The sequence below is a fragment of the Coturnix japonica genome, chromosome 5 (assembly GCF_054131305.1).
Source record: "Coturnix japonica strain WE chromosome 5, WE-NBRP24, whole genome shotgun sequence".
NCBI classification, from domain to species: Eukaryota; Metazoa; Chordata; class Aves; order Galliformes; family Phasianidae; genus Coturnix; species Coturnix japonica.
This window is the reverse complement of record NC_140667.1, coordinates 18,067,358-18,093,872: the sequence shown is the minus strand read 5'-3', so window position 1 is coordinate 18,093,872 and position 26,515 is coordinate 18,067,358. Positions and strand designations below refer to the sequence as shown.

Here is a 26,515-nt window from a genome sequence, read left to right as displayed (position 1 = left end):
AGCCTGTACCAGTGTTCTGTTACCCTCCCTGTGAAGACTTTTTTCTTGTATTTATGTGGAGTCTCCTATGTTCCAGCTTGCACCCTCAAGTTGCACCAGGGGAGGTTCAGGTTGGATATTATGAAAAACTTCTCAGAGTAGTGAGGTACTGGAATAAGATGCCCAGGGAGGCGGTGGGGTCACCATCCCTGGAGGTGTTTACAAATTGCAGGTTTGGCACTGAGGGATGTGGTTTGGTTTAATTCTAAGAGGCAGGGTTGAAGACTGTTACTCTTCATTAGGATTCATCTTACTTTCAAATACCTGCTCTGGTTATTTGCCTGAAGCAGGGAAATGGAACCTTTTTTTTTTTTTTTGATAAGCAAATATTAGGAAATGGCAAGTATTATCCTTTTGCAAGTAAAATGCTCTAACGTAAGCTTGCATTTTCTGTCTGTTCTGGAGAGTAGAGAAGAAACTAGTGCGAGTCAAAAAGCAGATAATAAGACTGGCTGATAACAGAAATCGTTTGGTCAGGCAACATTACGCATGGGAAGCGTCTTACCCATTTTCAGCAAAGAACTGATTATTGCTAAAGCTGATGAATTGCTGAAATGGGGTAGCTGGTACCTAAAGGTACAACAGATTGGCTCAAACAGAGGTCATGAAGTTCTTGCACGCTGAAGGCTGGCCTAGGATTTTAGGTACATGCTGTAGTTCATTCTCCTATCTTGGTCCTGTATTTACAAAGAGGGAATTTATGCCAGGTAAAGCAGTATATGAGGGAAATGGGATTGAAGTTAAGCTATTACTTCCTTGCAAGCCGAGTTAAACTGCAGACAGAAGTGGAAGAATTTTTGTTTGTTTTTTTCTGACATCAACTATGAAGGCTTTTGGATGCTGATTGTTTGTGTCGTAGCTGAGAGTGCAATGAGAGGCAAGCAACTTGTTCTTACTTAAGCTCTATGTTGGGCTACTACAGTCACAAACTTCTTATGATTGAGACTATTCACAATTGCTCTGTTTTCTGGATGTGGTTTAATCAGCAGCAGTTACAGGAATGCTTGTTGTGGTTTATATTGTGGTTTTTATTGTTTCTTTTGTCTGAAAAAAATATTTAAAACTATTTCAGTGACTTATCTCATAGTTTGTTAATAGTTTGTTGTTGTTTTGTTTTGTTTTTGCAATGAATGAGTTAATGTTCCTGTAATAAATTTGCTGAAATGTTCTTAATGAGTTGTGAAAATACCACATGCTGGCTGAGTTCACACGTTAGTGTCGAGATTGGCTGCTGAGGCTTCTGTTTGTAATCTCCATATGGAATTCCACAACATTTTGTACTTGCATTTGTCCTCATTTCTTCATCTAGGCAACTGTACTGAATTCTTACTTGTTGGACAGGTTCTTACTGTAGGATTCATCTCCCTGTGCTTTAAATGGGTATCTGAGTCTGAGCTTGTTATCCAGATTTCTTGAGTACTTATATGACTCATGGGTTGTTTAATGCTGTCAATACGTACTGTGAATTCTATCATTTCACATAAAAGTATTTTTATTTTAGTAACTCGTACCCTAGTATAATCTGTTTTTTGAGTTAGAGTGAAAGATCAAAGATTAGATTAGCCTCACCTTTAGTTTAATCAACAGACCAGCAATTGTGGAGTTTTGTGCTGACTCCTATTTCTTCCTCTTTGTTCTTGTATTCTTCCATACGTTTGCAACCAAGCCTTTGGAACAGGCATAGCATTAACCTTATCTTCTCTGAGTGCTCTTGGTTATAACTTGATTCTCTGTTGGATTTGAAGACTTGACAGGTTTCTTTCTCCTGATACACTGGAAAATGCCGATCATCAGATGTCACTGGCAGTTTATGCTTGAGATATACCCCAAATCAAAATAATGGGGATGGTGCAATGGGAGCTGACACATGAAGAATGTTTGCCTTGTGACTGACCACCTGTCATTCGATTATTCAGCATCTCAAATATAAAAGGGCAAAAATAAATGTTTGATGCAATGTACTTTAGAGTATCTGTTTTTGTTTTCTAGACAGAATTCACCTATGTCCAAGCAACAAATAAACCAAAGGCCTTCAAGCATGGTCAGTGAATCATCCACTGCAGTAACTGTGTCTGCTGTTGATACAAAGCCGGGTTCTAAGGTAAAACAGACTGTTGATTGAGTTTGCTGATCAGAACTTTACTTGCTTTTAAGACCAATGCTGTGTTTTATTGTTAATTTTAATAGGACCTTGAATTGGGCTAGAGGACTAGTACTTACTTGAGTATTTTACATTTATCCTTGTTATTCTCATTTTTTTTAATGACAGCATTAATGGGAGAAGCCTCATTTATTTATTTATTCTTTTTCCCCACTTTTAAAATCGGTGAACTTGTTGGGGACCTGATACTCTGCTTTGAGATGGAGATTTTTGAGTGATATGGTGTCTTTAACTGACCCAGGCTCACTCTTCTGCCTGTAAGTGGGTGTTCTTGTCACCTGCTCCCACTGCTTTCCTTTGTCATGTAATTGCACTGATCTAATCTGCTTTTTCAAAACAATGAGAACAACATTGATGACTGGATAGACATACAGGCCCACCCACGTGAAAGAAGTAATTTATGGGAGACTTGAGAACTTCTGCTACTTTGCAGTCCAGTAGTAGTGTGGATATGTTTCTGCCAAGCTGCCAAATGTGGCGTTTTTAAAAATACTTTGCAGCTTTAGACTTTGAATGGACTTCTCTTAACAGGACTTGCCAGTACTTTTCTTCCCCACCAGCTTTGTTTATATGAGCTCCATCTAGCTGTGAACCCTTAATAAATACTTCATTTTTGAATTCGAGTTCTACAAGCTTGAAAACACTCCCCATGTTCTGTAGAGTCAGAAAGGAATGTGTTATGTTCCTTCACGACCTATCAGAATTGATTCAAGTTAACCAGCAACAAGAAGAAAAGCTGTAAAGTGAATAATCTGTGTCCTCCACTTTGAGGTTATTTGTTAGTATGCTAAGAGTAAAATTTAAGAACTTTTCCTCTGTTCTCTAAAAGTTTTCTTCCATGAGTTCTATAATCGTTGTTGTAGAGTGAGCTTACAGGCTCAGGTCTGGGACACACTCATGAAGTCTGAATCACATTCTGTTTACCATGGTCTCTTGCTACCTATACCTGACTATCACCTTTTATAAAATGCTTCATGGTTTGGTCCTGGAAATGCTGCAATACTGACACTGTGTAGGTTTATGGTTTGAATCCTGAAAGAGACAAAGCCTGCTGGTTTGCCTGCATTGATATTCAGTTCTGAGCTTGGGAGTGAAAAAAACGTCTAAAATAAAAAGTGGTTGTTTTCAAAGAGAATTTCACACACACTCTTCAACAGTGTCTGTTGTGTACTGCACAACAAAGAGGAGCATGTTGGAAAACAAGCAAAGCTACCACCAACTAAAACTAAGGCTGTCACTGTTTTATTGATATGTGTATAAATATGCCTTTGTTTCCTTAAGACACCTGAGAATGGGTAGTTTTTCAGAAATGTGTGTCAGTTCTTAGGGTGAGCCTCACCACCTTCATGCTGGTATTGTCTGAATGGATCATGTGAAGACTTGAAACCATTTCACCTGTTAAGAGGGGTATGGAATTGAGGAAATAGAAATCAAAATGGATGTTGATGAAGAATCACTCTGTATCCCAAAGACAAATTAATTAAATTACAGAAGCATGTTTTTCCCCATGATGAACCATGTTAAAAGCCATTAATTGATTATGAATGAAGAATAAAGGACTGCTACAATTTGAGAATAATTTGGAATTTAGTCAGTTAGCAGATGCTACTATTTTTTTTGTCCAGACAGAAGTGTAGAGAATAATACTGGTAATACTGTCATGTAATTTCCACTTATTCCGTGTTGTGTTTTCAGTGGTTTCTGTTCAAGAGACATAGTTGAATTGTCGATAGTGTTGATCGTTGCTTATATTTTTCCAATATGAAGAGATGAGGATTACAAGTAAATAAAGAACAGGGGTTGCAATTGAGAGAAACTGATAATGGTGACAGGTATGCAGTGGAGCAAACTCTGTGCAGCCATCTGGAGCTGGACTGTGGAATGTGGGGGTTAGGTCAGGGCTACTTCAAATGAATGCTCATTATCAACAGCAGGAACTCAGGGTTTCAGTTCATCCGATCTGAAAGACAAAGATTCTGTCTAAGATTTTTTTTTTAAGATACAGAAAGAATCCATGAATTCATTTGGCTATAGAAATATTGAGATTGTTGAATAGAAAGTTTGGGACAGAGAGCTAAACACTTGTGTTTTCATTTGTTTTAAAGTTAAGTTTTATATTCTCTTGTTTATACATATGCTTATTTTTCCCTACCAAAATACAGTCTTTTTTTATTCAATTTAGAAAATATCTTCCAGATGAAATGCTGTTTACTTTTTTGGTTGTCCAGTTGTACAATCATATGTGTGTGTATATATACATACGTATATTGAAATATTATATTTAACAACTTTCCTTCTCAGCTAGTTGTTACTCTAATGAAGGAAACAATGAAGCAGTGAAGAAAAGGAGTTTGAAAATTTTGGCTCTTGACATTTTGCTTCTTTGTGGAAATTTGAGTTACTCACAAACAAGTCAGTGTTTCAGATGCATTGAAATCAGAAGTGACTTCCTTGTCTTAGGTCACACAGACAGCTGACCTGACTTGCCTGTCTCAGCACGTGACATTGGTATCAATATTTCAAGTTAAGAAAAGATCACTGCAGCACATGCAGAATGTTCTAAAGTTACGCTTTTTCCTTTAAACTGACTTCTTACTGTAGTTGGTGGAAGCAAGATATGAAGTTGCTTTTAATGTAGAACTGAATGAAACAGTTTATGCTACAGATGATATGGAAAATCTAAATTATATGGAAGTGTAGTTATTGTGAGTTTTGGTATGAAACATGCAGCATTAGAAATACTTACCCTTCCCCCCCTTGTCTAGTGTGTTGTGTTTTGGGGTTTTTAATTAATAACTAAGTCTAATGGTGGCTTTTCTGCATTTTGTAAAATTGGATAAGATCAAGGGATCAAAGTGCTTGATCATCTGCTCAGAAACCAGGTGCTGTTGGCAGCCTGGCCTGTTGGGTGTGTGCTAGCTTTTGTTCTGTGTAGCACTGGGCTGTGAATAAACCTTGTTCAGCCTCTCACTGCAATGCCAGATGTGTTATACCTAGGAAAGAGCCCATGCTTGGTGTTTTCCTGTCTCCTGAGTGTCAGCATCTCACAGAAACAACCATGATGTGAAGCTCACCTGCATCTCAGCAGGCAAAGCTTGCTGCTTCCTTAGAAACAAACCTCAGCACACTACCTAGTAAAATCTGTTCTTTGCTATCTGCTTACTGGTTACACATCTTTGTGGCTGTTTATTATGCTGTGGTACCAAAATATTTTAAATACTAGGTGACTTTGTTTTAACTAGTTATTATCATTGTCTCAATTCTACATTAAGATTTGTCTTCACATCTACTGAAATGTAAGAAATTTGGTATAGGTCAGTAAAGCCTGGCCTCAAATTGAGCAGAATTTTCTTTTGTGTACTCATACATTGCTAGAGTGTTTTATTATATTTATTATATGCGCTGGCTCCTAGTCCAGATGTTGCTTGACAGGCAGAAACAGTGCACTGCAATATTTTTTTACATCATCTCTTGCATATGACAAATGTGCTTATTTTCAGAGCTGCTGTTTGTTGCAGCTGACTGAGCAGCAGTTTCCCTGACCACTTGAGAGGAGGGATTTAAACAAAGAAGATATTGCAGGGACGTTTTAGGAAGGAAGCAAGGAGAGATGGGGTGAGACTCTGAGGGCAGTTTGTGCTCCTCGGGTTCCTAAACAATTGCAGTAGCAAACTGCTGAGATTGGAAAAGAACACTCAGATCATTTATCCAGAGATTCTTGCTGCTTTTTACACTGATAGACTTTCCCTGCTCCTTTTTGAAATTGTTTTGCTGATGTGAGTCAAAACCAAGGTTGCAGTAAAACAAAGCATTGCATTGCCCTTGTTTTCCATTTGCTGCCACCTAGGTCTCTTTCTTAGCAGTCATGGTGCTACATCTCCTTTTGCTTGCAGGGTTAAAGTCCAAGCATTTTATTAATCTGTCTGTATAATTTGAATTTAAATAGGGAAGAAAAACCACCAAACATAGAACAACACAAACAAGGTTATGATTCCTGGACACAACTCCTATGTATTATAGAGGGGTGCTTGCATGCAGGTGTTGTTGTGCACTCAGATACTTTCCAAGCACAATAAAACTTAGTGGTTCTGCCATTTGGACTGGATCCAGCAGCAGTACTGCTGTTAGCACGTCGTCCTGACACCGATGTGTTGAGGAGAGTGGGAAGTTGCTTTTGCTGCACTGTATATATTTTTCCTCTATATGCTTCCCTTTGAAAATGCTACAGTCTATTAATGTGTAATGGATTATTACAGGGAAGTTATTTTCATTATGAAGTGTGTAAGAACAGTTTAAGAAATGCTGCTGCTGTGTACTTCTTTGCAGGTAATGAAGGGTGGAAACAAAGTTCATAGCTTTGGAAAGAGGGAACAAGCTATCAGGAGGAATCCCAATGTTCCTGTGATAGTAAGAGGCTGGTTACACAAACAGGTAAGTATGCAATCATCTGTTTCTGTCCACATGCTATCATCAAGTAAAAGTGGCTTTCACATAACTGAGAAAACAGAAGCCCTTGTGCTGGTAATGCTGGGCAATGCTGAGAGCACCCATGAGCTTCAGTAACCAGGGACTTGTCTTCAACACATGTGAAAACACGGTTTTGCGTACAGATTTGGTACAGAAGTGGAAAATGGCTGCTGCTAACTTGGTTCTTGGTTAAATGTTGAAGCTATAGTTTTTTTGTCATTGTCTGGTTATTTCCACTGTTTTATCCTGCTGGCTTACTTCCATGTTGATCTGAGTCCCTTTCAGATCTCATTGTTAACCTGGGGTTGGGAGTGAAAGCCATCTGCTTTTTTGCCCTTACACACTGGGTCAAAGGCTTGTTTCCAATTCATTTGCCTCCAGGAGCAGAGGGAGTAGATGAAGGGAGATAGGGCCTCATGCATCACGTATTGCTGTCATCAAGACCAATGTCAAAATAAAGGCAGGATTATAGAATTTTGCAGTTGCTGTATCTTGAAGTTCAGATTTTGAGTGCAGAAAGTGAATAAAGCTATTTGTTCTATAAGAAAACTTACTTCTGATTTGGTAATAACCTGGTGGATGCTGATGAAGGTCTAGCATCTAGTTGAAGGGATGAGTAGGAAAAATCTGAAGTCTGAGTCTTAAAGGTGTGATTCTACATGCAAAGGAAAAGGTTGCTGACAGCCATTCACTTTTTTCCCCGTGAGGTCTGTGTTCCACGGTCAGTTCTGATGACATCCACTAAGTGAGTCCGTTGGTTTTTCAGGGCAGAGTCAGAAATACGTTGAGAGCATAAAAAACAAAAGGGAAGAAAGCCATTGCATACCTGATATGACTGGAAAAATAACAAGTGAAGTAAATAGTATACATAATGTTCATTTAGCTATTTTCTTCTGTCCACTTACTTCTACTTGCAAGCACTTAAAGACTAAAGATGCGTTCTCTGCAGTTGGTCTCATCAAAGCCTTCAGTGTAATAAGTTGTACGTGCTGAGGTTACAGTTTGGCAATTTTACTGGCTTCTGAAATTAATTTATATGTAAATATTACTCATTTTGACAAGGTGATGTATATTATATAGAGACATTTGTCTCCATAGGCATATTGAATAATACCTCATTAAAGCCTGTATGTTATGCATCCTGGTTTATTTCCTTAGGAATACTTGATTAAATTACATTTTGGACAAGAATAACATTTGGAAAAAGGACTGTAGAATTACAGGAGATCCTTGTCTTAAACATGAGGTCATATTTCACAGTCATGTAGTGATATTCATCTTGGTCTAAGGGCAATCCTTCTTGGAGTTTGGGCAATTGGGATGCATACATTTGTTTCTTTATTGTGGGATGAAGTTGTCCGATAAAAATATGTATTGATTGTTTATGGGGTTAATCTGAACTCTGTTTGGATGTAACTTTAATTGCTTAGTGAAAATCAGCAGTTTGGAGTATTCAAACCTGATTATTTTATAGTTGGATGCTTCCTTCTGAGTATGCAGTATTTTGATAAAATATGTAATGAGTTATTTTTTGTAATTATTGCCATACTTGGGTAGATTTCTGGTAAGCTACTCATGGATACAGCACTGTGTGGTAAGCTCTTATTCTCATCAGATGAAAAGCATCTCACCTTTCTCCCATTTCAGGACAGTTCTGGTATGCGATTATGGAAAAGAAGATGGTTTGTGCTTGCTGATTATTGTTTGTTTTACTATAAAGGTGAGTAGATAATAGTAGCTCTTCTGTGTTGGTGAATTGGCTCATAACAGTTTACCTATTCAAATCACATTACAAGTGTAAGCTAATTGAATTTTTCAGGTGCATTTGATGTTCCAACAAAATGCGCTGTAAAGCAAGGATTTATCCCTTCCTCTTTAGTGTGTGACAAATTTCAAGGCAGAGGTGGAGACAGAGGGAGCTGCTGTATGATGTTTTGTCACACAACTTCTCTTTCCTATATGCCAAGGCTTATGTTAGAAAATATTTAGCAGCAATACCAGTTTAAGATTTTTTCCATCCACGTTCAGAGTTGTTACCTACCCTTTGTGGTTGTGTAGCTGATTATGATAATGCAGTGTGGCCAGATCGGAGCACTGATTCAGCTTTCATCCAAGTGATAGCATAAGAGTGAGAAATCCTGTAATCAGTATTTCCACAGGTTAAACATAATTTTACTTTGAATAGGAATAATGGTATAATATTACATAAGGTTATTTCTAGGTTTTGATAAGGATTTTACAGTTTTTAGAAAACGTTGTAGAATATTAAGGTCAAACTATGTTTGTGGGCACTGCATTTCTCCTGCTGATTGCTTAAGTGTTGATAGTAATAGGGTTTTTTCATTATAACAAAATGCCAAATGGAAGGGCATTTCTGTTACACAGCCTATCAGAGTTCATTTGTCAATATAAGCTGTGTTAAGGAATAGTCTATTTCTGCCCAAACCAAATTGAACAAACAAACAAAAAAACCACCTACACTTAAAAATGATAATTAAATACAGTAATGATTCTTTAAAAATGCAACATTTTTCTATATTGTTGCTGCGGAGTCGTAGTAAAATTCAGACTTCAAGGAACATCCAAACATGCCGGCTCTTTGGGGCTTGATGCATTCATGCATAGAAAACCTCCAACCTGATGACCCAGCCTCTTTGGTCATCATGTCACGCTGCTTCTCTGTGCTCATGTAGGATTTTATTTTCTTTATATCTGTTCTTATTCTCTCACATTCTGACTTCATGTTTATTGTCTGTTGTCCTTCTGTAATACAGCACTCTGCATCTGTAATGGAAAATGTATTGCCATTCCACTGAAATGTGCAGTGAATTAGTGGGGATTTTTCTGTTGAAATTTATTTCTTTTTTATCATTATTGTTCTGCAGATAGCAGAGAAGAATCTGTGTTGGGTAGCATACCACTGCCCAGCTATGTAATATCTCCTGTTGGACCTGAAGATCGTATAAATCGCAAATTTTCTTTTAAGGTATGGGTACAAAACTCAGCAGCTTACCGTATTTTAAAATGCTTATTTGCATTAGAAGCGATGTTGTTGTAAGCAGAAATATCTACTTTCCTATTGTCATGTCTTTTCAAAAGGACTTTGCCTATTCAGATGTCACAGAGCACTTTTTTTCTGTTACTTATAAATTGCTTGTAAAATATGTTACTATATATAGGCGTCTTTAGAGCTTAATAATTAGAGGTTTGTTTTTTTTTAAGGTAAAAGCACTCATACAATACAGCTCAATGTTCTGTTGATGTATTTATTTATTAAGTAAATGTAAATTTAATTGCAAGACTTCAAATTCTATTAATTCTTAGAAAAACCTATGGAGGATGTGAAATGTATTTCCTGAAAACATCTGGTTAGCTTTCAGCTTTTTTACTTTGATTTTTTGGGGGCATTTTAAAATGGTAAACTACCTTTTGTAGCATTAGGATTTATTTTGAAGTCTACAATTATTTGAAATTTATTAAACAAATATTAACTGGAGAAGTTGTTTTAAATAGAAGACCTGCTGCTCTTTGTGGAAATATTTGTTGTACTTTTTCAAAGATATTGAACATGAGATAAGCAGGGTAAGCTACAGAGGACCCTTTGTTAAAAATTATTTTACTTCAGTATTGAACAAATGTGATTCATGAAGTTCTCCTTGAGCCTTTTTTGAGGCAGGAGCGCATAGTGCAAAATGAGGGCCCACTGTATATTTGGGCTTCTGCCTCTCTTGAGTAAGTCTTAGTGTGGGTTGGGAATGGAAGTGAAACAGCAATAGTTTCTGCTTGAATCTTGTTGCTTTGGTGTTTCGAAAAAAATATTTTTCATTTCATGGAAGGGTGTTTGCTAATTTTCAACAAGTTTGGTTTAGGATTGTTAATCTTAAGCTGTCTATCAGTCATAAGGAAAAGAACCTTAATGTGTGTATGTAGATATGTGTATATATGAGCATTGACTGTCTTTGGTTGCAGGGGACCATAAAGAACATTCAGTTCCAACCCTGTGTTGTGGGCAGGGTCACCACCCACTAAATCAGGCACTATATCAGGCTGCCTTGGGCCCCATTTGACATGGCTTTCCAGGAATAGGGCAGCTATAGCTTCTCTGGGCAGCCTGTTCCAGTGCCTCACCACCCTCTGAGTAAAGAATTTCCTCCTATATCTAATCTAAATCTCCTCTTTTGATTTAAAACCATTCGTACACACACATAGTTTCCAAATGATATATTCTGTAGGCAAGCTCTTGGTCACCGCTGCCAAACTGTGCCTCTTTCTTCCTGCAGAATAGAACCCATGGTTATGATGTGGTTAAATATATTCAGAAGCAAGTGTAGTCTTCCCCTGATCCTTCTAGGATTTTATACCTATGTGAGTTGTCCTAAATCTTTAATCTGAATCTTTTCTGAAGGTTAGCTTCAGATTAGCCAATAAACTGGGATTTTCCGTGTAAGGTCACCTCTGAAAAGTTGATAGAGAAACAAGCAGTTGTTAGTTAGGAAAGGCTTGATGTTGCAGTTTTATTTTAGTTAGAACCAGCTCTTAGGGCAGTTGGCAGATTTTTAATGATTCCTGCTGCCTAGGCCCCACTCAACACCAACATTCAGCAATGGCTGCCTTGACTGTGGGCGCAGTGTGGTGGGAGCACAGCCTTGCTGGCATTCCATCACTCACCAGCCATTACCTTTATCTAATCTTCTCAGCGCTCTTTGATAGCCTGAGCATACACGGACATTCTGTCTCTGTATAGCACAGCCAGAAATAGAAAACTCAACAAGAGTAAGCCTGAAATAAAGATAGAACTTTTCTCACATTTAAGTCCCGAATGAGTGGAAGAATGCACTGCATCACTTTTTGCATTTGGCCAGTCACTTACTCTGATTATTGTACATCGTTTGTTATAATGGAGGCTTCAGTTTAAATGGCTTTTTAAAATAGAGTGAGTTTTTGAAGCTAGTTAAAGCATTCAAGCTCTGAAAACATTTTGTAAAGCTAAAAGGGCTTTCACTCAGCAAATACATGAATGCATTTGGTATATGATGCAATTAGAAGACAGTTTAAGTATATGTTTACTAGGATGTAGGCTAACTTTAACAGGTAGAACATGCCCTGTGGAAGTTCTTCAGCCCTTCCTTCAGCTCCTAAGGACCCATTTTGTGTCTGTTTAAATGCTTTGCAGTAGCAGGCCTGTAGAAAAGCATATGTCTGTTCAGATCCATTAAAAACCTATTGGAAGTGTAGGAATATGCATATTAAATTGTTCTGTATAGCAACTTCATTTCTAAGAATCCATCTTGACAACCTTTTAACATTGTTTATTTCTCCCAAGCAAAGTCCTCTCATTACTACTGTCATTAAGCTGTGTCGTGACCCTTAGAAATTAGGATCTTCGTGCATTTAGTTCTGTACCTAACGTCTTAGAAGTATTGATTAATGGTTGTATTTCTTCATATAGTAGTTTTTTCTACTACATATGTGAGATACCACAAGTGCTATGTTTGGACTTTACTGTGGAGAAGTTCACGTGACATTCATATATAGCTGGAAATACTCCTTGTGACACACAGAGAACTCTTAGTAATACAGTTTTAAATGTAAATATTAGCAATTCATGGAAGTTAATGTCATTGCAGTCTCTTTAAAAGTGTTAACTGCTATCAGTCAGAAAAGCTACTTTAATTGATCTTATGTGTTAAAATATGAGATAAATTCATTTTATAAATCTGACACTAATGCAAATTGTTGAAAATTGGAAGGTCTACCAGTATCTGCTCTAAAGAAGGCTGCAAAACTTCAAGCAAAGCTGACATATGTGAGTGTATGTCAGTATGTATACAAGCATCTTGCCACCAAATTAAGTCAAAGAAATATGCTCTGATGCTCCATAAGAGATGTTAAGTACCACTGGAGTTAAAACCCAAACAAATGAAACTCCTCCTTAGTTTGATACAACCCTTGAGGTTTTTTCAGAGGTTTAGCCAGTCAGCATGAGGGCATTCAGAGCTGAGAAAGCCAGGCCAAATCATTATGTCAAGAAAATGCTACTGTAATGTTTTCTTTTAATATATGTACATTATTGATGCTCAAGACAGACTAAAGCAAGTGTCTGTTCACTGCTTAGACCAAGTGGGACGAGGATAATTGCACAATTTTTTATTAAAAAAAAAAAAAAAAAAAAAAGTGAAATGTTCCTCTCGCCATCCCTCCATTCTGCAAACTCTGGCGATTTCTCTCCTCAGAGTTTTGAACTATTTGGAATAAAGATAGCAGTTGTAGATTCTTGTTCATGTATGGTTTTATTACTATAATCTTTTATTGAATATTTTCTTTAGAAAATGAATCTTTTCACAATTTTAACTTAATTTTTTGTCCCTGTCTTATTTTATTGATGCGCTTGTGGGGTTTACTGTCCATTTCTCCTGTGCATTTTGGGAGAGAGACTGCTTCCCTTCTCAGTCTGTCTGCATTAAGGCATCTGAATGCATGAATAGGTACCAGTATTACTTTACGCTGTTGTGTACTACGTATGTGTGGCGTGTGCTGTGTTTTAAGCTTGTTCATGTGCTGTAGTGATCCTAATAGCTATTGCTTTAAAAACAAGCAAGCAAAAAATTGCTGGCTTCTGTGTCTACTAGAAGTGACAGCTACAGGACATGAACAGAAAGTGGCTTTCTACTTATTAGACATGCTATACTAATAAATGACTGTAACTGGAATGTATCAGAATTTTCCTTTAACTGATTTTTTTTGTATTACAAACTTTAAGATGTCAGGTCTGTTTGTAACAGCAAGCCATCTCTGTTATCCCTTATGGAGCTATCGCTGCTTTTGGCTTTGATAGCTTTAGTTTCTTACAGGAGAATAGTGCAACATACTTAGCATTTTTATTCTGTTTCATCATTGCCTTTTAAGCAATGCTTTCAGCTGTGTTCATTAGGCACTACTGAAAGGGAGCATGAAAAGCAAATGGATTATCTTGAATATAACATACGAGTGAAATAAAACCATGTATTGCTGGGGATATACAGTCTCCAGTGAGTTAACCAAGGTCCTGTTGTTGGTTTGTTATGTTTGTTTTTCTCCCAGCAAGCTTGTAGCCAATGAAGGTTAGGACCCTACTGTGTCATCTGAGCATATTTGGTCTGCTTTTGGCACAAGCTGCTTCACTTCCATATTCTAGCATCTTCTCCTATAGACTCAAAATGGCATATATAAGAACTGTGTAGTCATAAAGTGTAACTATGAAGTCTTCGATTTCTTTTATGTTTGGAGCTGCTTTTCTTGCTGTGTTCTTGCACTGAATGTTAATTATAAATTGCAGTAATTTAAGTTCTTCCCAACCATATATTTTTGGAACATTTCTGGTATTTTCAACAATACAGAAAAGCAAGAATACTCCTAACAGCAAAGAAAACCCAAAAAACTCAATCAGTCAAACACATAAAAAGGAATCATTTGGTTCTTAAATATGGAATTGATCAGAGCTACTGTTTCATTTACGTAAACCCTACTTACTTTTGTTGAGGTAGGTAATTGTGGGAAGACAGATACCACCTCGTATTCCGTTATCTGCCACTGGAGGTGGGAAGCTAAGGCTGTGGAGCAGACTTTGGAAGAGAATCTTGGACTTTGGTTCAGATTTTTTCCCCCCTCTTTAAATAAATAAATGCTGTCTCAGCAGTATTTCATGCCATTAGCTTTTGTATGTTATAGCAGGTTCAGTATTATTAAAAGCAATTTAAATCATTAATTTTGTTTAGATACTTTTTGCAAGAGCTTTCATGTTGAGTATGCTTGCTTCAGCTTTTTGAAAAGGTGTAGGGAAATGAGTCTTTTCCTATTCATTTTGTGAACAATGGTGAAGAGCATGTGAGGTACTAAACAGCAGTTACATCTGCAGGGTAACTTGGAGGAAGTATTGAAACATGGTTGTATGACATAGAAATGTTTATATTGTCCCTTATACAAAGGTGGATAAGATTTGATTAAATTCAACTAGCCTAAAGTTACACAGACATTCTGTTTTAAACATGTTTTTGTGCATGACACTACTTTTAAGGCTTTTTAACATGTTTATAGAGAAGTTTCTGAATACCTGTAGTGTTCACTGGAATTTCACTAGATGTTTTGGTATGCAGAGATGCTTGTCAGTATTTTATGCACTTTTGTAATTCCATCAGTACTGATAACTTCATCACTAGGTCCTGTGATTTTGCAGCTAATACAGGAGCTCAAGTGCACACATTAACCAATAGATCCTAACAGTCCTTAAATAAGCAGTTTAATTGCTTGAATGGTAAGATTTTTGTCTGTGTTTTGTCTGACTGAATTGCTTTATGAAGAAAGCTGTGGTGGTTCACTCACTTACGCATGTCTTGGTGAAAATTTAATTTGTTTTGTGTTATTGGCGGTAAATGGGACGTCAGTTAAGACAAATTAAAAAGGTGGAAGTTCCTACTATGGGAAACAAAAGTGCCGCACTTGTAGCTTAACAGTGTTGGGAAGACGTGGCTAAGAATTTCAGTAAAATGTAAAGAGTGCCTTTGATGTTTCCTGCAGAGCTGCCAGTTGTGGCAAGATAATAATTTCACTCTAAGTTCAGCCAAAGAATGCTGAAAGTTTTATTTATTTTAAGGATATCAGGAAAAGTTACAGTAAACTTACTGGGGAGAAAACAGCAGTACTGTCTGATGTTGATTGATTTCTTTGTGTTTTGTTTTTGTTTCTTTTTCTAACAGGCTGTCCATACAGGGATGCGGGCTTATATTTATAATAAGAATTCTGTTATTGGCTCTCAGGCAGAGCATTCAGGGATGCGGACGTACTACTTCAGTGCAGATACCCAGGAGGATATGAACAGCTGGATCCGGGCTATGAACCAAGCTGCCCTTATGCAAACACGCTCTTCACTGAGGAGGCAAGTTCCATACTGCAGTTCCTAGCATAAAAAAACAGATTGGATGGTGATAATTTCTGAAGGGGAAACTAATAAATATCTGCTATGAAACTTATTCCAATTTTTAAAAAATAATTCTTTGTAGTTTACTTTCTGCACCAGCTTGTTCCTGCTGCTGATCAGCTAGCTAGCAACAAATAAAATGCATGCCCCCATTCAGTGACATGATTTTTTTTTTTTTGTATGTATTTTTAGGGAACTGAAGTTACAATTGTTTGTGAGAAAAATTCATATACATGCAACAGCCAAATGGCAGCTGTAAGGAAGGTAAACAGAAGGGAAAGGACAAAAAGAGCAATGAGTCATTTCAGTCAAGTGCTTAGAACTAGGATCAGAGCCCTCTTAAGAGGGAAAAGAATGTTAAAAATGAGTACGCTGTAAATGCATAGAGTTATGCTTGTTAACTAATTTATGCAGATATTAACTTGCGGCACTGTGCCTTCATGGGCTTCCAGTTTTTTCCCTTTTCTTAAAACTGATATGACTTTCTTGATAGTTTGACTTTGGGAATGTGATTATTTCCCTACAAGCCCTTGTGAAAGAAACCTCTGTACTATGAGGTAGTCCTGCTTTTAACCCATGGGTCTCTGGGAATTAAAATGTCATAGTGCAGTTTCTCAGAGTATCTTGCACTGGTAAATATTATATATATATATATTCTAGTAAATATAATACAAAATAAGCAAAAGTCTTAATGTACCTTCTAGACCTTTACACCCTATATGATTGAGTTAAAATTCTTTGGGATTAATTTTAATTTCCAAGAATATGTGACGTATCACTTGTTTTTCTTTATGTCCTTAATAAAGGTAAGAGTTGAATTGAAAGAAAAATAGTGGAGGCCTGACACATTAAAAGTATTGACAGCGTCTTTAATCATCATAGAATCATAGAGTTCTTATAGTTGAAAGGGACCTTAAAAGGTCACCTTTTCCAACTGCCCTGCAATGAGCAGGGGTATACACAGCTTGATCAGGTTGCTTGGAGCTCTCCTAGTAGACCATTAATTTTACAATGCTAAATCACAGTGAGGTAAAAACAATTGTTTTGTGACGTTTACTTGGAATCCACTTTCTATGAAGCTTTAAGGAAACCGAATGTAGTTTAGAGAAAATGAGGTGATGCCCAGAGATTAATGCTACTATTAAACTGTTGGAGAAGAATCATTTAGAGAAGTTTATGACTCTAAAGAGATGAGGAAAATTGCAAATGTGTTGTGTGTCAAAAGCAGCATAAAGCTTTTTGGACCTTTAGATGTTTTGTAGTGCATTGTAAATTTTATATCAAGAATTCTGTTATGGAACTTTTGAATTACTTAGATAATGAAGCAACATGAATTGCACGTTTCAGGAAAAATGGGATTTAATTTTCTTTGGGAATAGCAAAACTGTAGGTTCCATAGACAATGACAGTACTGAATCAAATGTAGATGGTCTGTCCTCTTGCCAGAAATTACTAGTCTCTAGGGCATCTATGAATATGTGAAAGACCTTTTTTAATTTTTTTTTTATTATTATTTTTATTTTAAAATGCACACTTCACAGTTGGTTTTCATTTTTTTTATGCTTCCAGTGCTGCTTAGGATAGGAAGACTTCTTTTTCTATAGCTATTTGTACATAGTATTACACAAGTCAACCACTTTTCATAGAATATTAACATTTTCAGTTATTTTACAGCTGTATGTGAAAGATTCCTGTAGAGGTAGCTTTCATCTAACTAGGATACCAACCTGGGTTTTGTTGACCATGTCTATCATAACATCTGCCAAATTCAGTACAACCTAGAGAAAGTGCTTTCCTAGGTATCCTTTCTAAAACATTAATGAGAACGCATCAATTTCTGACCATTAAGCCATGTTCATTACCAACATATATTTTCTTTTCAGAGAAACTGAAAAAGTGGATCAGCGAGCTGTTCCCCAAGTCAATCATGTGGATGCGTGTAAAGTGTGTGTGAAGGCAGATGTTACAGACACAAAAGAGAGTTATCAAAAATCTGCTGAAATGCTCGGGTATGAGAAGCGTGAAGAGTTAAGAAGAGAAAAAGAGGAGGAGGAGCGTTATATCCACAGAAAAGAAGCTCTAGAAACTAAGAAGGGAAAGGCTAAGCATGTGTTAACAGAAGCTGATTCATTATTTCCAGATTTAACGAATGCACCACGGTCCCAAGTAGCTCAGTCTCTGCCCATGGAAAAGAATGGAACGCTTCCTAGTTCATTAAGTATGAGTGCTGGCCTAGTGGAGCAGAATGGTACCAGCTCATATAAAAGAGGGTTTGTTCCCAGAACGAATCCTGAGAAACAGATTCAAAGAAAAAGTAATATGGCTCAAGTGGAGCACTGGGTAAAAGTCCAAAAAGGAGATACAAAAAGGTTAGTAATAGGTCCTATCTTTAAATAGACTGACAAACAGAATGTTCCTAATCTTAAGAAAAATATTCATTTGTAATATATTCAGTGCAAGCTGGAACAATACAGAGACAATATGTAACAAAACTTGCTTTCTCTTCTCCAGTACAGAATGTTTTTTTTCTGGTGTTTATCTCATGGGGAAGTCAATATAGGATTGACTAATCAATTCCTCTAATGTTGTCACTATGTTGCAAATAGAAAAGGTGAGATTAGAGTGCCTTTAGAAAAAACAAAACCCTCTAGTTTTAATCACTGTTGATTAAAGATACTTAATACTTCAATGTGTGTGGGAGGGGGAAAGGATTTGGTGTGTTTGTTCTGTACATGCACAGAGGTATCAGTCTAAAGTGATCCAGAAAACTATCCAGCTAGTTATGCCGTGCTGAATAAAATTTTCATCAATGTTTTTCACATCTGAAGTGTAGGCAGTGAGCAGACTTGACTGGTATTGAAGTAAGCACCGTTTTCTCCCCTACTACTCTTTTTAGTAAGATTGGCTTTGGGTGTGTACCAGGCTGTGGTGGTGCTGCTGCTGTAGGTGCCCTAGAAAAAACCAGCTGCCTCAGCTGACACTGCCGAACATGCAGTGAGTGAGCCTTCACGGCCGTAACCGCAGTGATGTAACCAAACTGTGTGTCTTTTAATAATTCATACAAACTTTATTTGTTTGTGTTGTTTTAGCTTGGGTGACCTTGTTTTCCTTCTCTTCCTCTAGCAATTGGCATTAAATTCTTTGTGTTTGGAATAAATTGTGTGTTATTTCCCAGAGATTAATGGCTCTATCTTATACACGGTGTCTGTTGAGGTTGTTGCAGTGCACTGAGCTGATGTTTGAAAGTGGTATGACAGTTGTCTGTTTCACTGGCTTTCCATTTTGCTTTTATTTGAGTGGAGCACTTACTTTTTTATTGCTCCATGGTTACTGAAATGTTACAAATAAAGAACCTCTTAGGACTTAGCAGCCTTTACCATTTTTGAACACAAAGTGAGTACAGTTCTTCTCCTGGCTGAGGTGTATAAAGATGCAGTGTTTGGCAGCAAGCTGATTATGACAAGAAAGAGCTCTTTTAGCTACGTGCCTCATACAATACATCAGTTGTTTCTATAATTGTTTGCAGGGATTGCACTCTTCGTATAGGTATTCAGGTCTTTCAGATATTTATTTTACTCCTTTTAATAAATCACTCAGAATTGTTTGTGAACTAAACTAAGAGATGTTAGCTTTCAATCACTTTGAAGATGCATCTTTTCTCAATGACTGATAGATGCACTGTGGTCCATCACTGTCACTCAAACCCTCTCTGTTCTCAGGTACCTCAGTGAGGTTCGTCCCAGCCTTCAGGAGAAATGCAGAGTTAGGAAGGGTGCTTGAAAGTTGTTTTAAGTAATTGAAAGTCAGAGCCAACAGCTATCTAGGAATTACTAGTCTCTGATTAGATTTCAGTGCATGGGTAGATGTAGTGAATTCACTACTTACACGGACAAGAAAAAAAAAATCTGATAAAAATAAGCTTAAGGTTTCTGAAGTTGTGTAGAGGAATTTCCTTTTTTTGGGGGGGAGGGGGGTGGGAAATGCAGTATTAAACATATTTTCTTGCGCAGAACTTTGTGTTCTTTCCTGACTTGGTTAAGGAAGAAACATTACATGTCTTTGTTAGTTTCTGTGTATTCTCATGAATGCACATGGTGTTTCTAATAATGGTATTTGTTTTCTTTTGGACATTTATCTTTGCTTTTTACAATACCATTTGTGTAATTACTTCCCACTGCAGATCCTGAATGACTTCCATGGCAAATAATCTTTAGTACGGCATCAGGCCCTTTTTTCACTCTTCACTGTCTGCTTTCCTTTTTAGATTATTAAACCTTATCCTTCGAGAGAGGGAGAGTCTCAAGATTATCTACTTTTGTTCATTTTACTGTTAGTCTCTGGGAGAAACCATTGTTCACAGTTCATAATAATTTGAGTCATTTGGGGACACTGTACTTTCCCTTTTATAGAAAACTTTGTCATCTTGGTGCTTGTTTTTATGTAACACAATTATCTGTAAGGGTCTGAAACCTTGAGTAGCAGATGCCACCTGACTAAAGCCTGTTTGTTGTCTTAGCTGGGGATTTGTCCCTACTTCATGCAATGAGAAATCACAGCCTGCTTGTATGTAGGCAGTTGCATCAAGGGAGCATGACTCTCTGTGCAATGCACAACTTTCTTCTTTTTTGTAGTGTGGCTGAAGTATTACATGAAGTCAGCGCTTTCTACTGCTCAAAGCATGGCTTTCATCCAAACTGCTTTTAATTCCTCTCAGACATTATTTATTTATTTTTCTGCTAGAAATGGAAGGATTTCCCCCCCCCCCCCCCCCCCCCCCCCAAAAAAAAAACCCCCAAAACTCTTAGCATCTTTGTTTTCAGGCTGATTCTGCTCCTACAGCTGCTAGCCCTGTTGACTTCATTGACTAACAGGAACAATTAGAGCATAACTGCACATGGATGGCTTGCAGCGCACCAAAACTTGGTGGTGGCTTTGTGAGGACTTCACTAGGGCGGAGTGTAGGAACAACTGGCTTTTGGAGGAGCCTCTGCCCTTTTTTCCGCAGGGAAGTCATCTGACTACCTTCATGCCTATCTCAAATATATTTTTGAAGCCTTTGCAGCTCCAAGATTTCTCAGTTCTCATTTCTGTCTGGAGAAAATACATTTTTAACAGCTGTCTTGATCTTTGTGTGGAAAGAATTGGCAGCTCGAAATATACAAGGCAGTGCAGAGGACGTTACTTGACCACTAAATACTGATTTTTGAGTTTCCTCTGTTCCATCCTATCTGCTTGTTTTGCCTGTGTTTGGAATTCTAGGTAATGTGAGAGCACAGCTTTTAAGAATTTGTAATCCTCTGTGCAACGTGCAGCAGTTATTCTGCTTTCTCACACAAATGTGCCTTTTCAAGAGCAGTGTTCCAGCACAGTCCAGTAATGCCAGATTCTTCCAGTAGAAACACACAGAGGCAGCCATTGAGCAACAGTTACGGATATCAATTCTTTTTCTTCCTGCTTCAGTTATGCTTCTCTTATTCCTGGATGCCAGACAAAGATGATCCTTTTCATCCTGCCCTTTTGTTGGCATGGAATTCCTGGAGTTCCCTCTGTACCAGATCTCATTCTCATGCAGAGAGTGAAGCCTACTGAGCGAAGCGAGGAATCTGCTCTGAGTTTGCATTTTTTTTGTTTGCTGTTTCTGTTTGTGGGTTGATATTTGTTTATTTTTTTGGTGACTATTTGAGTGATTTTGGTTGTTTCTGTTTGTATTGTTACTCCGTGGGAAATGTAGCAGAATGGTTTCCTGTTTGGGCATGCTAAAGCAATAGATGAGTGACTGCAAGGAGGAAACTCATAACTGTTTAATGGCAGGATGAGAAATGAGGCGAGCAGGCTCCTATGCATGAGGCTGTGGAAGCATTTTGGCTTCAAAGTAGGAGAAAGATCTAAGTGCACTTCATCAAAACTCTTCCCAAATTCTGTCTCAAATCTCTTGGTGGATATAGAGTGACTTCTGCAGTTTTGGGAGCATTATGGCTTCAGTGCTAATACCAAGATGTAGCATCTCTATTTCTATTCTGGTTTGTTAACGAGATTTGGTCCTCATCCTTGTGCTGCTTCAAATGGTAGAATCCATAGCATTTGATCAGATGAAAGTAAATTGTACCTGGAGCTCATTCTTAATTTTTGTTCATGTTAACGAAGCAGAAACTGAGTAAGACTCTTATTCTGTGATGAGTGAGGTTTCTTCCCATGCGTGATGGTAGTTGTTTGCAACAGGCTTGTATTTGCTGTTTGCAGACTGCACCACCTGGTGGTGAAGAGGTTTTTGAAAAAAATGCATATTTTTAATTTGCTGGCTTCCTCTTTAAAACTAACAGTCATTTCTGTCTTCATGTTTTGACTCTCATTTTGGTCTAAGTAAGGTAATGCAACTGTTCCTTATGATTATCTCTAATAGGTCGTCCTAGGTGAGATGCAATTAAAAGCCTCTCTTTAGACTGTTTGCATCCGGACGGAAATTCTGTGTAATGTTTTTGTGTGGGGTAGATCTCATTTCATTAACTTCATTAATGTTTCTGTAAACTCTTTTTGAAGGCATTCTGTATTTGGAGTCCTGTAGCTAATGCCGCCCTAGGGTTTATTTTGCTTTTCATTATTATTATTATTATTATTATTATTATTATTATTATTATTATAGCTTATATGCTAAAGTTTTACTCTTTCCTTTCCTCCCCTTTACAGCCTTGCTTCTGATCTGACTCTCACACGTCAGGGTCCCCATCCACCTTTTTCTGAAAACTATCACACTTTGCCAAAGAATACCAGGCAGCCTTCAGGGAGCTCACCACCGACACTAAGTCGCAATTTGCCGAGTGACTACAAGTATGCACAAGATCGTGTTAGCCACTTGAAGATGTCCCAGGAGGAAAGGAAAGCAAATAAGGATGGAACTGTTTGGCAGCTTTACGAGTGGCAGCAGAGACAGCAATTTAAGCATGGCAGCCCCACTGCCCCGCTTTATGTAGGCTCTTCGGATTTTATTGATCGGGGTAAGTCAAAAAGTTCATTGGATGTTCCACGATCGATATCTGTTCCACCTTCTCCATCTGATATTCCTCCACCTGGACCTCCAAAAAGCTTTCTCCCGAGGAGACCGCACACTCCTGCAGAAAGGCTTACAGTTAAACCATCTGATGAGAGGCAGACTGCAGACAGTCCTTTTGCTGGATCACCCAGGAAGACTCAAAGTAATGCTCTCAAGGTTTGTATGCAGCATAACAATTTCAAGCTATTTTACATGTAGCGTCATATACTGAATGTTTAATTTAGTAATTTTGGTTTGATCTTGCAAGCTGTGAGTTAGCACAATGGATAGTTTTCACCTAAAACTCCTATCTTTGTGATTATCTCAGATTCATTTTTGTGTGTGTGTTTTTTGAAAGGCAGATTGGTGACTCATCATACTGACTTGGAATATTTTCATTCAAGACCTGGGAGAGGGGTGTGTGTATAAATACATATATATAAAATATACACAAATTAGTGTTTTAATGAATAGCATAGAGAACAGTATAAAAGACAAAAGGATGAACACATCTTTGATTATATATTCATGGTCATGGTTTTAAGTGCTTGCCATGTCTACTTTCTCTTAACCTTTTGCAAGTACAGTTGGTCGCACAGCTAATCCAGGTTGTAGTTACGGCTAAAAGCATGATACATTTTTTCATGAATTTGGCAGCTTACATTCTTCTGGACAAACTACAGTCAGGTAGTCTTGGTCTTAAATTCTTCAGAAGGTTTAAGTCTTAAGTCTGTAGGCATTTTTTAACCTCTTCTTCTGAGGTGACAGTGGCTTTCTTGCTCAGTACTTTGTGTAGCTCTCCTTGCCTGAGGTAACTGGGAAAATTAAGGATTGAATCAGTATAGAACTTGCGTGCCTTGGTAGGGATCCTGGGCTCCATCAGGAGAGGGGTGGTCAGCAGGGATAGGGAGGTGATTGTCCCTCTCTACTCTGCTCTTGTGAGGCCCCATCTGGAGTACTGTGTCCAGGTGTGGAGCCCTCAGTACAAAAAAGATATAGAGATTTTGGAAAGGGTCCAGAGGAGGGCCACAAAGATGATCAGGGGGCTGGAGCACCTCCCCTATGAGGACAGGCTGAGGGAGTTGGGTTTGTTCAGCCTGGAGAAGAGAAGGTTGCGGGGTGACCTCATTGCAGCCTTTCAGTACCTGAAGGGAACTTACTCCCAGGAAGGGAGTAAACTCTTCGAAAGGGCTGATAATAGCAGGACACGGGGAAATGGTTTTAAGTTGAAGGAGGGAAGATTTAGGTTGGATGTTAGGGGAAAGTTCTTTACTAGAAGAGTGGTTAGGTCCTGGAACAGGCTGCCCAGTGAGGTTGTGGATGCCCCGTCCTTGGAGGTGTTCAAGGCCAGGTTGGACGGGGCCCTGGGCAACCTGATCTAGTAAATGTGTATGTTTGGTGGCCCTGCCAGGCAGGGGGGTTGGAACTACATGATCCTTGAGGTCCCTTCCAACCCGGGTAATTCTGTGATTCTGTGATTCTGTGACTTACACTGGAATAAGTGGAAATAAAAGCTTCTGCATTCAGCCAATTCTTTAACATCAAACGTAAGCTCTGTTGGGGAAAGTATTTGCCAAGAAAGAGTCTTGTACATTCACAAACTCGGCGTGAGTTCAGGACTGTGAATTTCGCTTGTGTGCCAACTTCATCATGCGCAGCAGATTTTTCCTAGTATATGCTGTGTAGCTGTCAGATGTCTTTCAGCATCTCTGGATTTATACTTCTGAGTCAAGGGATGAAGCAGTCTGGTCGTGTGTTGCACTGAAAATTATTATAAACTCTTGTTAGTTATATCAGACGTTAGTTTCTCTACATTGAAATTGAAGCAGCATTACAATGAGGGAATACATAGTAGTCTCTTTCCTTTCTGTGTGGTGTAGCTGCATTAATTTTACTCAAAATAAAACTCTTTTCATGTTACATTGATTTCTATATGAAACCATATCTGAAAACAAAATTTTCACTGCAAAATTTCTCTGTAGGGGGTTTCTTGAGGAGAAATGCTTGTGTTCTTGTATGTAAGCACACCGCATCATTTTACATTTAAACATACACGTCTACAGAAGTTTGTGATACTCCCCCTCACTTTATTTAATTCCACCCTGATGCATGTTTAAAAAAAAAACAACAACAAAACAAAACACAAAAAAACAGAACAAAACAGCATTCAGTGAGATTCAGACATGAGTAACAATAAATCATCAGACATTTGATCTGTGTTTCAGAAAGCCATAAGAGCTTGGCATCAAGGGAAAGATGGAAGAATGGATGTGAAGTGTGTACTTATACTGTAAGCAGAAAGAGACAGATCAAATTGCTTAATAAGACCTGGTACTAATGGGACCCCTTGCCACAAGGTGTCACTCCTGTCAGTGGCTTAGTGGTGGAGAACTGTTCCATAGCTAAAGGAGGACATTCACAGTTGTTAGTGTATGGTGTACAAGCCTGCTATTTAAAGGTGTTAAGCCAAGCAGATTTTCTCTGGGAGACATTACGTGTGTGTGTGCGAAATTTTGAGTGTTTTTTTTTACTTGATGAAAACAGCTTTGCACATGCTTCTGAGGCTGCTTGTGCTGCCAGAATCCACTGCTGTATCCAGCATCATAGGTTGTATTTGTTCATTTATAAGTTCTGCATAATTATTGGAGAATCTGGTTGGCCCATGATCTAAGCATGGCTTGAATTCAAACAGGAAGTTTATAGCAGAGGTGCATATCCTCATAGTGCTCCCTCAAGTACAGCATACATCTCACTTGAGACAATGCTTATAATTCTGCCTGGGGCTTCTTACAGAGCTCAACTCACATTGATCGACGCTCGATGCCAGCTATGGGCTACATGACCCATACCGTGAGCGCACCAAGTTTGCATGGCAAGTCGGTAAGTTGAAGGAGCAATTTCTTTGCCTTGTAGTTAAGTTTTAAAATCCTGCTCATTCCATAGTTGGTCTTTTTTTTTTTTTTTTCATAAGTTAAAACATAAATAACTCGAATGTGAAACTTGAACTTAAGCAGTGTGTAGGAATAATAAAGCCTGTAGGGATTTTGCTCATACTTGCATTGTGAACAGGAGTGAGTTATTAGCGCAGGATTCAACTTCTGTTATGTTTATTTGACCAAATGCAGAGTTAATGAAATAATTGCTTAATCATGTCAAGTAACTGCTTTCTGGGCACTGAGGTGAAAAACATAATTACAGTTACTCTTCTTGAAGACTGCTAATTTCCTCTTTACAATGTGTCTAAATACCTGCAGCCTGAAGAGCTAACATTGCTTCTCATTCGATTAAGGAGACATCAGGCTAAGTTGGCTAGTATACGAAATTACACAATCGCACAATTACTGCAGCACTTGCCAACTAATTCCACCTATCAGGTCAGCTGCTGCTTGGTTCATCTGTACCGTATGACATTTTGTGACTCTGCAAACGCTTTGTCAGTGGCATGCTTGGGTCTGTGCTTTCTTGCCCATTCTTTGGTATTCTATAATATCCAGATCATTCGCAGTTTTTTTTTGCTATTCTTGCTGTCAGAAATAAGCATTTTATTTAACAGAGTACCGGTGCATATGTTTCAAAGTGTTATGTATACTTCCTCTCTGCACTATTTCTGAAAAGGCTGCATTTTCAGAAATGTGTGTTACAAGATTAGACACGCTCATTCTAAAGCGAAACCATTTCTTTGTGCTGCTTTCATGGTGAGATTGGCTCCTTGTACTACATGCTGCCTCACCTGCGAGTGAAAATGCATCAGCCAGTTTGTACCTTCATATGATCTTGTAACTGTATCAGTTCTGCAGGTGAACATTAGCTCATAAACATTAGTGGGCTCTTTGAACCATGAACTGTGCTCTTGATTGCATTGATGTGT

The 26,515-nt window shown here is 38.1% G+C and overlaps 1 protein-coding gene across 37 annotated transcripts in view; it reads left to right on the top strand.

Annotated features, from left to right (window-relative positions):
* The window catches only part of PLEKHA7 (pleckstrin homology domain containing A7), a 130,101-nt gene that overhangs the window by 76,142 nt on the left and 27,444 nt on the right, over nt 1-26,515 (top strand). For 17 of the 37 annotated variants that reach the window (XM_015864132.3, XM_085548522.1, XM_015864131.3 and 14 more), the window contains 9 exons: nt 2,029-2,140; nt 6,527-6,631; nt 8,315-8,387; nt 9,553-9,653; nt 15,400-15,578; nt 17,504-17,989; nt 22,305-22,824; nt 25,441-25,527; nt 25,902-26,021. In XM_015864132.3, coding sequence (XP_015719618.2) covers nt 2,029-2,140; nt 6,527-6,631; nt 8,315-8,387; nt 9,553-9,653; nt 15,400-15,578; nt 17,504-17,989; nt 22,305-22,824; nt 25,441-25,527; nt 25,902-26,021 — 1,783 coding nt within the window. The remainder of the gene's footprint in view (nt 1-2,028; nt 2,141-6,526; nt 6,632-8,314; nt 8,388-9,552; nt 9,654-15,399; nt 15,579-17,503; nt 17,990-22,304; nt 22,825-25,440; nt 25,528-25,901; nt 26,022-26,515) is intronic. The other 20 variants (XM_085548529.1, XM_085548527.1, XM_085548526.1 and 17 more) reach the window with 3 other exon arrangements.